Source organism: Diadema antillarum, unplaced genomic scaffold (genome assembly GCF_040938485.1).
Source record: "Diadema antillarum isolate AM-2024a unplaced genomic scaffold, OU_Dant_1.0 seq00002478_RagTag, whole genome shotgun sequence".
Classification (NCBI taxonomy): domain Eukaryota; kingdom Metazoa; phylum Echinodermata; class Echinoidea; order Diadematoida; family Diadematidae; genus Diadema; species Diadema antillarum.
In genome coordinates, this window is record NW_027273083.1 from 72,920 (window position 1) to 84,148 (window position 11,229).

At 37.4% G+C, this 11,229-nt stretch overlaps 1 protein-coding gene across 1 annotated transcript; it reads right to left on the reverse strand.

Annotated features, from left to right (window-relative positions):
* Positions 1-3,149: 3,149 nt before the first annotated feature.
* LOC139714857 (uncharacterized) lies at positions 3,150-11,003 on the reverse strand. The gene is made up of 5 exons (XM_071626504.1): positions 10,708-11,003; positions 8,718-8,813; positions 8,052-8,216; positions 6,794-7,094; positions 3,150-6,209 (listed from the first exon to the last, which is right to left on the reverse strand). The coding sequence occupies exons 1-5, from the start codon at positions 10,750-10,752 to the stop codon at positions 6,166-6,168; spliced, it is 651 nt and encodes a 216-aa protein (XP_071482605.1). The 5' UTR covers positions 10,753-11,003; the 3' UTR covers positions 3,150-6,165.
* Between the last annotated feature and the right edge of the window lie 226 nt (positions 11,004-11,229).

Below are 11,229 nucleotides of genomic sequence, written 5' to 3' on the forward strand. Positions count from 1 at the left end.
TCAGTCCTCAAAAAAAGAGTATGACTGGCTCGTTGACCATGAGATTATTATTTTTCTTATAAATCAGGGCATTGTTTGCAAATGATTGAAATATCTTGACTGATATATGGAATGTGTATGTACAGAGAAAAAAAACTTTTTCAATATACATTTTAAGATGTGCAGATCGAGTGAAGGCTTGTCAACATTTCATAATTGAGTTGGTGTCTGTGAAGAGTTCCTCCAATTTTGTAACAACTGAGAATGGAATGAAATATTAGGAGGTGTATATGTTTTTTTCCCTACTCTTTTATTATGAGGTTTTGTATAATCTGTAAGTCTTGATTATAGAACGTATCGGAATGTTGGATTTTCATTGCCTGAATTCGTTTTGGGTCGCAAGGACCAATTTAATGTTTCTGCCAAAGTGGAAGAGTAGCAAAGTCTGGAGAACTGTGATATGTGGGCAAAAGGGGACTCTTCAGATCTGGTGATATTGAGAATTCTTGCTCGAGCCATTGTTTTGAGGGTTTTCTCAACTTAACAATTACAAGTATTATATTCTACAAAGTGAAAAGCACATATCCACAGGGTCATCATGTCATCATTATAGTGCAGTCCCACATGTGTCTCTGTGTGTGCTTTGTATGACAGTGCTGGTTTCCTTATTAAGAACTAGGCTTTTTAAGTATGCTCCAGATGACAACACATTTGCATACTTGCTAATAAAAACTTTTCTGCTTAATATCAAAGGAGTAATTTTTTGAGGTGATGCTGGAAAGCAATGAATACTGTAATACACACATATAAGTGATGAAGTATTTTGCATTGAAAAAAAATGTGACTACATGTACTGCAAATGTTGATATTTGCGCAAAATTCTTTTGTGGTTTGCGGCTCAAAAACATATTCGTGGGTTCTTGAATTCATGCTACACAATGGTCAACGACAAAAAAAAAAAAAATGCAGAGAAAATTGTGGAGATATTTTATTGTGTTTTAGAATTACGCAAAAATCAATGTGCCACAAAAATGTCTGCGTTTACAGCATCTAGCAGTCTATTTGTAATGTGTGCTCTCTCTCTATTTTTTTTTTTTGGGGGGGGGGGGGGCAGGTCAGATGTAATTCCTGGTACACTGTAAGGAATCTTGTTTAATGGGGTATGAGAATAACTACTGATATTGAGTGATTTTTTAATTGTGCATGAGTTAAGAAAAATACTTGTTTATATATTTAATTATCTTCCTATGCACTAACTGCCTGTGTGAGAGGCAGAGGCACCCCAGTCGACCGTGCGCACAAGCCAAATTGCTTTAGCTATTGTATCAATGTGTGGGTAACAGAATCGATACATGTAACAGTAATACGTCACCATTCACTTAGATATTACTCTGCAAGATAAAGAATGCCTATGGTAGTGGAAAGTGGGAAGGTCCTCTTGAATTAGATTGTAGTTGAAAGTTGTTGTTTTGTTTTTCCCTCTTCTCTCTTTCTCCCTGCATTGCCTCGTAAAAGAATGTATGGTGTTTTGTTTCTTTGTTTCAGTCAAAAAAAAAAGGAGAAAAAAAAAATACTCGCTATGTAATGCACCAAGCCACATGAATCTTGGTACCTGTACTTCTCAACTCTGTGCTCAACACTTTGTGAAAATCTCTTGCAGCATATGCACCATAATGTCCGTTTACATCTGCACCACCACTTAACAATAGACAGTGCTGAAATATTGTAGAGCTTTGGGGCATTTTTATAACTCCGTGACAGAGGGGGCGCTTCTTGTAAGCTGTAAAGGTTGGATGAATGAATTTTTGTCTCTGTGGTTACCACACAATGTCATCTGCGAAGGTAGAATCGTAGCATCTTACACAGTGGGATGTAATGGCAGTATACCCTGTTCTCTGCTGTGAGAAACTTGTTAGTACATGTACATGCAAAATAAAAATTGAAATAAAAAAAAATAACCAAAAACAAGAGAAAAACATTGTCTTTTTATTTCTGTTTGTTGATTCAATGTGTGGATATTGTGCATTTTGCTTGGATTCTCTGAACATTTTGATTCTTGCATGACTATAATTGTGTAAAGCAATGTAAATGTAAATAAACATATCTGATGTTATGCTTTAGGTAAATTGGCATTCCAGACAATTTACATTATGTTATTTCACATCATGTACATAAATCGATAGTGCCCATATATAAAATTAGATTCATGGAATTTATTGTGGTCCTTGAGTAGATAAACCAATACTCTGATAAAACCCAAATCAAAATACACGGAGCAAGTGTGATGACATAGGAGGCTCACATATTCTAGTGGTAATATAATTCCATTAATATACCACTTCCAGATGATTTTCATTTTTTTTTTTAAATTGAACATCTGTGAACTGGTTATACTGCACAGAGGGTTTCAAAATTTTTAGTTTGGGATAAGGAATAAAAATGTTTTCAAAAATTGATAACAAATCTCAATGAGCAAAGATGACAACATAGCAGCTTCACATAAGAATACATGATTGGGTGCTCAAGGAAGCAAAGCAGTATGGATAAATTCTACCCACATGCACATGTTTAGCAAGGGGTATTGGAAGGGAATTACATTGCAACATTTTTGGAATATGTGAGTTTCCGATGTCATCATCCTTGTTCAGTGTTATACATTCTATGTTTTGGGTTTTAGAGTATGCTGTACACGTTTGGTTTATCTGCTCATGGACAACAATAAATTCCACAAATTTATACATGCTACTACAAATTGTACCAGTTTATGTACTACATAATGTTAAATCATATTAACAGTCTGAAATGTCTCTTTACCAAGTTCATTGTTTAACATGTTCATTGTGATTTGTTGTGAATTTTTGAAACTTTCCTATTCCTCATCCCAAACTTTACAAATTCTGAAACTCTGTACTCAGTATAACCATTTTTAAAATATTCATATGCAAAAGTTTCAAAACCATCTGGATGTCTCCTTTAAGAGCTCATAGAATCATAGAATAATTCAAAATCTTCAGTGCACATTGATTTGGTAAATGGTGTGAGTGTCCCATCAAATACCAAGATGCAAACCCAATTTCACTCCTTTCTCATTCTCTCTCTTAATGGTATTTCTTCCAGTAAATAAATTTGCACTTTCCCATGAAATTGACATCACAAATACAGTATGCAATATTTCTATCTTTTATTCAGCAAAGGTCAGCCAAAAAATAAAAAATAAGTACCTGGTAGATATATAAACCTCTTCAAATTCATCAAGCAAAACAATAAATGTACTTAACATGAACACTCCATATTTACAGTCTGTCCCTTGATTGAACACGCAAATTAAGTATCAAAAGTTAAGATATTAGTAGTAGAAATAATGGCATTAAGACAATGACAATCTATCAAGCGATATAAATAATTTTCATGTGTACTTTTCAAAAGTACTGGTCAATTCCAAGATAGACTAGTGGTGTAAAAATGATTTGTCACAATTCAGCTAACCATGCTATGCAATGCTTCTCCAACAAGGCAGTTCTTGGTCTCTGATAGTGACTTCCACATTAGGATTGAACCAGTCTCAAATTTGTTATAATAAAATGCAAAATGTAGTCCTTCACAAGTAACCTGAGGCAGGACATGCACTTGGGAAACAGTACTTCTCTTGGGGATTATTGCCATCTGAAAACTTGTACACAACCCACACATGCACCAACAGACCACTGGATCTCTTCTCAGAATCTACCAAACCATAGCTCGCATTTGCTTGGTCTTGGAATGTCTGAATGTTTAACTGGATGTTAATTGGAATGGAATGTTAATTGAGAGCCCTCTGATTAAATAGTAACCAGGGAGGTGGAATTTCCACCTCCCTGTAGTAACTAAATAAAATGGCCTTTGTACATGATTTAAATGTTATGCTACTCTTTGAAATAAGTTGACTGGAGCTGTGTCTCCGTACAATGTTGTTTAATTGTGTCTTGTACCTGAGAGAGTTTGGGTTATTACATGAAGGTACTTTGGTGACTTAAAAAATTGTAATGGTACAAACAAATGGTGGCATATATACTACGTATCAAGACAGATGTGAATTCTCAACAAATTCGCTGATATATTTACATTGTAATTGTATTGTTAGAACTAAAACATACAAACAGTTTAGGATGTCAGAATGAGATATAGGACCTTCGCCTCTTCAACAATGGCATGCCTCGGGACTCCTGAAGCAACAAATTTATGCACACAGACCACTGCGGAAGCGTGAAAGACTGGAATTAGATGAGGGTACAGTCCAACCACTCGGAGCCCCCACCCCACTGCTAACATAGCATACTTTGTAATGGAAGCCTATTGTACTACCTAACCATAGCGGCACATGCACACTTTAGTGGTGAATCCATGGCTTGTCTGTCATAGGCTCAGCATGAACATGATCATGAATGGAGAGGTGCTAACTTTATACACTGTGCACTCTTTGGGCAGACAACTTACAACAAACTAGCTTTGATTACTGGTACATGTTGTTGTTTTTTCATTGTTGGTAGCAGCATCCAGAATTCCAGAACAGAAAGAAACAACAGTAAGTAGCATATCTCACAAAGACAAGCTGAATATGAGCTTGAAGAACAAAAACTACCACAAGACCATTCCAAATTCAAGTCATGGATGATACACAGCACTGATCCTACATCAAATAGGGCTTTTATCCAATTTTATATCATCTATGACAACTAATGCATACCTCCAGAGCATATTGTTTCCAATTCTAGATTTAATCTACAGCAAAATCCTGATCAAAAACTCAATGTCCCACTGCTACACTTTATCCTTATCCTAAATTTCTCAAAAACTCTGATACTAGATAAAATATTTCAGAATATTGCAAATGATACCAGCTAAACTTATACCTCCCTTTCACGTCTGGTATATGTACAAAGAACATCAGAAACTCACAGCAAGTTTGAAGCTCAGATATGTACACTTATAAATAGGAAAAGAAAAAAAAATCTCTATGCAATATATGGACATCAGCTGCCACATAGGAAAAAGAGTAAAAGTACAGCATTTCTCCAGAAAACAAGCATACTCAAAGCCAAGCCATTAGCTATTTATCAAACATCACCACAGAACTCATGCAGAACGCACACCAATATGAATGTATACATTACTCTTTAAGCAGGAAACCTGAACTTTACAATCATTTTGAATACCAAGACATACAGTCGTGTACCATTCATTGCATGTGAAATGCGGTCCCCACTCCCACCCTTTTTGAAGTGTAAATTTCAAAACCTACACTCTGCAGCTATAGCAAAAATCATACAGGGTCATTTTACTATGTCATGAGTGTCATAATACCATGATCAAATAATGATATTCAGGTACTGAATTCTAATAAATGCTAATTATCATAAATCAAATGAGACATGATATGAAACCACATTTCCTGTAACCCTAATCAGTAACATCATGTCTAATCAAAATACATGTACATCATATTTCTGCTTTTTTTTTAATTACATGTACTTGGTATTACTTCATTGTGATCACATTTTCCATGTTGATTCACATTATCATTACAAAATGATGCTCTTGCCAACTCCTGCATTTATTTCCTTGTCTTCATTCATATCTTGTGTCAAAACAGGCTGGAAACCATAGCACTAAACTCTTGTGAACCTACATCGAGCACATGTAGTATCCTACCCTTTTGCACTTTGAAGATACCTGCTAATTCAGCTCAAGCATACCCTGTGCCTTCTGTATTAAGAACTTATTAATTATGCTACATTTACACCATGTTCCTGGTGGCTATGGCAGTCCCGTTTCAGGCAACTATGAACAAAATAGGATGGACATAAATCAACACGTGGGTACATGAGACGCAAACGTGACAGATTGTGATTGCCGTGGATGCTATGTCAGATTTTCAAACCACATTTCGGGCAAAAGGGGCTGCTTTGGCCGCTGGAAACATGGTGTAAATGTAGCATTACACCATTTCATTTATTTTTACGATGCATTATGATACCAACAATAGTTAATAGGTCCAGAGCTAAATCAGTAACTCTTCAGGCTAATGTCTTTGTAAGAGAGTGATGAGTCAAATCCATATTAGCCCACAGTTGTACATCCCTATGACACCCACGCTTAAATGGAGTAGCCCATTCCTGCAGTGCATTGCTGTGATGGAACGATCCAAATCTACTTCTTGTATGGGTTTCCATAGACACTTTCTCCAGGGTAAGCTGATAAAATAAACAAATGAGAGAAGCAAAAACATGAACACTTGAAATAAGACCAAACAGCACATGCATACCAATGTACAAGTACATCATCTAATTTCTGCTGATTCTTAGTTGCCTTATGAGTACTGTACATGCCTTACATTAAGCAAGTGTAATTTTTTGCCAATCAGCACTTCTCAACAATTTTGTGAGCGGTTAAATTTGTGATCGTGGAGTACAATAATGAACGTAGAATTGTATGTGTGCACATCACATCTATGCTGGGATCAGACTTAAGACATTCTTGTGTTGTAAGATTTGCAAAAAGCACCAAATTTTAATGGCAATTCAGCAAAAAATTGTGTACAAGTCAGCAGGAGACTTATGGTAGATTAATTGTGATCACTAAAAAATGATCCCCTCCCCCCCCCCCCCCCAAAAAAAAAATACATGGTAATTGGTGAGACACAGCTTATGAGAAGGAAAAATGTGAAGTCCAGTCAGCCTGGTTATTATACCCAAGTACTGCCTTGAAATCGACTTCCTTTACAGTGAATGGAAGAGTCAGGAGACTAAGAAATAAAATATAATTTCAAAACACTTACGAGGGGGCTGCTCTCCGGGATATGGGTAGGATGCCTGCTGGGCCGCAGGGTACGCTGGTGGCTGGGCAGGGGGGTATCCCGGAGCAGGTGCAGGTGGGTAGGCATTAGGAGCTGGTGGCGGGTATGCCCCAGATGCTGGGGGGTAGGCGCCAGGAGCAGGTGGGTAGGCACCAGGAGTGGGAGCATTATAGGCCCCAGGGGGCGGAGCGGCAGGGTACGGCTGGGTCGCAGGAGGTTTGGCCACACCCGTGGGGTATGACACTGGGGGCGGGCCAGAGGTGCTCGATATAGAGGTGGTGTGCTGTTTAGAAATGCAATGTCAAGTTATGCCTTTAACATATGCTTGGTGAAACAGCTTTTGGCATGTAAAACAAAAGCTTAATGCTAAACATGACATACATGTATATTCATAACACACATTCGCTTTGCGTATTTATGTGAGTTGGATAATTTCACTGAAAAAAGGAACTATGGGCACAAAACAAAATATAGACACAGCGGACATAACCAGATTACTAAATGTTCCTCCACTATAATGTAATTTGAAGCAACAGATTAAAATCAACAAGTGAAATACTGCATATATAATATATTTCAAGGTGCTTCTGTGAGCCGACTTAACAACTCCCCAAAATCCTGCCTCCTGTAACACAGATGCACTATGTACTGCCTTCATGGTGCTTATTTGTCATTCTATCATTGTGCATCTTCATCACCAGTTCAACCAGTGAACATTGTCTCACAGATTATATGGCATACTGTAGAAGTGGAAATTTTCACGCATTTCGTATGACCAGAAACCAGTGCCAAAATAAAAGCAGGCATATTTTACGTGTTATATGCATCACTATATAATGTCTTGATTTGGTGGCATCAAAGCAAGCGAAAATCATCTCACTTCATACAGCGCAAACAATTACTCATGGGAAAATATCCACTCTGACTATTTACACTTTATGGTCCTGAATTAGGAAAACTCTGGTAAAAAAGTCCCTCTGTATCAATTAAGACTAAGATAATTATTACATAACACATTGATCAGTGAAAATAAAAAATGAATCTTTCGCAACATGCCATTTATAACTTTTTTAAATGAAATGAAGAGACATTTGACAACTTGCAAGGCTTAGAAAAGATGTTGGCTTTACATTTAGATAAAGTTTTAGATCAGTTAGGGAATGGACATAACAGAAACTCTCTGATTTCAAAACGTCAATAGAACATCATCTGTACAAGTGGAAATGTTGAATCTGCATACCTGGTAGACGGTCACTCCTGGAACAGGTTGGGCAACAGACTGGTGCACATAGTGGTGGGGTCCGGTGAAGTGGAGGTGGGTGTGGTGATGGTGTCCTGCCGCATGGTGCATGTCGGCCCTGGCTCCTGCTGCGGCCGCTCGATGGTGGGCCTTGTCTGCTTTGGCCTGTAGACGATGAAGAGATCACAAACCCCACATCATAAATTGACCTCCTTTGCTCATTTTCATTATTACTATATACATATTTTTTGCAATGATTTGATTTGTGAGATTTCTCCCTGTTGACAAAAGAATGCACAGAGTTTTACAATGCACTATTTTACAAGGACTGCACTGGAGAAATTTTGTAAAATGAAGTCCAAAAAATGATTAAGAAATTTAATCCATTCCGAACAGTATAGATGATATTTAGGTGTTGTGATTTAATAAAAAAAAAAAATATAACAAAAAACTTGTGTTACACTGATGTTATAATGTATCGGAATAAAAGGGCAAGACACACAAAAATAACAGAGGCACAAATAAAGTTTATTTGAAACAGTCCAAACATTTTTGTTCCCCCCCGTTTTTCTACTCCACGCCTTGAATATCCTTCACCCCAATTTAAAGAACCTAACTGTGTGTGGTTCTACAAATGTGAGGAAAGGTTTACAAAGGTTGCTTTACCTCAATGCGCATTGCCCTGCCAACGTTGCCCTTCAACAGCTGGTTGGTGGCTCTCATATGAAGGCGGTCCTCCTTTCGCTGTGCCCTGGCTTCTTGCTAGTTGTGTTGAATGAAGAGAAATACCATTTATACAGTTAAAAATACATCCTTTCATAACAATCTATGAAACTATGTCTTTATCTTTACACATGATAAATACCAATAGCTCAAAATTGTTGACTGGATACGGATTTGCATCATTTGGGGTACTGTGGCATAGTGGATAAGACTCCCGACTCCCGATCGGAGGACCTGAGTTCGAATTCCGCCCAGTGCTTACGTCCTTGGACAACATTAAATTACCCCACTATGTCCCATCTGGACCCAGGTGTATAAATGGGTACCTGGCAATGCTATGGTAATAATAATAGCAGGGCCCTCTGGTAGAGCAGAGTCAACGCTGAAGAGGCTACCTTGGGTAAATAAGACCTTATTATTATTACAAATTATGATTTTCCTCATATGAAAACAAAAGGACATGCTTATTGTTGACAGATACGGAGTATGCATCCAGAGATAGATTCTACACAAATTTCATTTTAAAATGTACGTGTAAGTGATAACAGACAAGCCCCTTCTACACTATCATTCTAGCCAAACATATCATTCTACGACGCAATCTTCGCATAAAATCTGCAAACGTCAAAGCCACACTCTACCACAGCTTACAAAATGTGTCATTCAATAGTTCCGACCAATGGTAGAATAGAACTTGCTATAGAACCATTGACTCATAATTGAAAGATTGATTCAAATGACCACCAGTCGATGGATGAACAGGCTCAGACCTACTAGCATCGATGAAGTAAAGTAAAATAAAGTAAGTAGAATTTTGGTCTTCATATTTGCTATCTTTATGTGCTTGCAAATATCAGTAAACAAACTGTATTATAATGTACAATACTCAAAAAAGGCAAATGGAGTGATCAACAGTCATCATGCAAAAGATGAGAGATGGATAGAATGAGGCCATCAACATGTACAGACTACACTAACGTTTTACAGTCTTGAAATGAATTTAGATAATTTACCTCGTTGATTCAACACACTCTGTTAAAGGGACTGTACAGTACTTACTGGTTGAGGTGGGGATTTATGTTTTGAACATTCCTATTACTAAGTGAGATAATGATAAACCTCTTATGAAATATGAAAGAGCATGTAATTTTAAGAATTTAATTTAATGTTTATTAGATGAAAATTGTTTTTTTCAAAAAAATCCTTCAAATATTCCCCCAAAATTCTCAGATCACTACCAAAAGTTAATTGTTTGTTACTTGTGTCATTCTCAACCTTTCCTGCAAGTTTCATTCCAATCCGTTAACTACTTTTGAGTTATTTTGCACACGGACAAACGAACTAACTCACGAACAAACAAACGGCAAACGAAAACATAAGTTCATAACCTCCTCCCTTGGCGGAGGTAAATATAATAATAAAAGGCGACAGGCCACGCCTTTTTAATATTACTTGGATCTCTTTGTTTCACCCTGTTTTTTGATATCTCAGACATTTCAAAACCGATTTTCATCAAATAAACTTTTGATACCCTTAACGTTACTTAGAATTGCATGCTTTTTGACTGTTTGACATCTCATACAAATAGAGTGATTTCTGAATACCTCACAAAACTAATAACAGCTAAATCCTCACCTCAACCAGAGCTGTAACTTACACACCCTTTAAAATCACCTATTAAAGCCCGCGCAGCTACCTACTTCATACTTCTACTTATGCCATATTTATACGCTACTAATCTTACGTTACTTCTTCTGATATATACACTCACATTTCATACAGACACGAGAGCTCCGTGAGTGTTACAATGTATGAATCTATAGGGTCCTACACTTCCACTACAGCTCTAAAACCGTTACATACACAGACTACACAGTATCCATGCCAGCGCCACTCTACTCTCAGCTCAGCAGCGCCGTTGGCATTGGCTTACCCGGAGTGCACGGTTTTCGGCCCGATGATGATGGTAGATGGACATGATTGATGGAAACGCAGACCGAGTTCGCAACAGAAGGGGTCGAAGCACTTCCAAAAAACAGGGGGATTCGATGCGTTTAAAGCGTACGTTACAGATGAAATGCGGCAATGAAATCGACGTTAAGAAGGCTATTCGTTTTAGGTTTAAATTTCAATTTTAATTTTAATTTTTATTCGTACTTCTATTTGTTCGACGCAGACATAGTCTATGCCAATACAGAAGATTAGGTGCAGTGCTATGCTGTGTACACATATGCACATTCACACAGGGCCGTCCGCCTTCTCTCTGCGATCTTTTCTGTGGATCTTCCCAGTGCTCTAGCTTAGTGATAGCGAAGGGCGATCGATAAATAGTCGAAGTCAGGTGACTTCGGAGTTATTTCCAGCCATGACGTAGTTCAAATGACGTAGGCCTACAGTTACCTAGAACTTGTCAAATTCTTATCAGTTGTTATTTTTTCCATTTTTTTTTTATTAC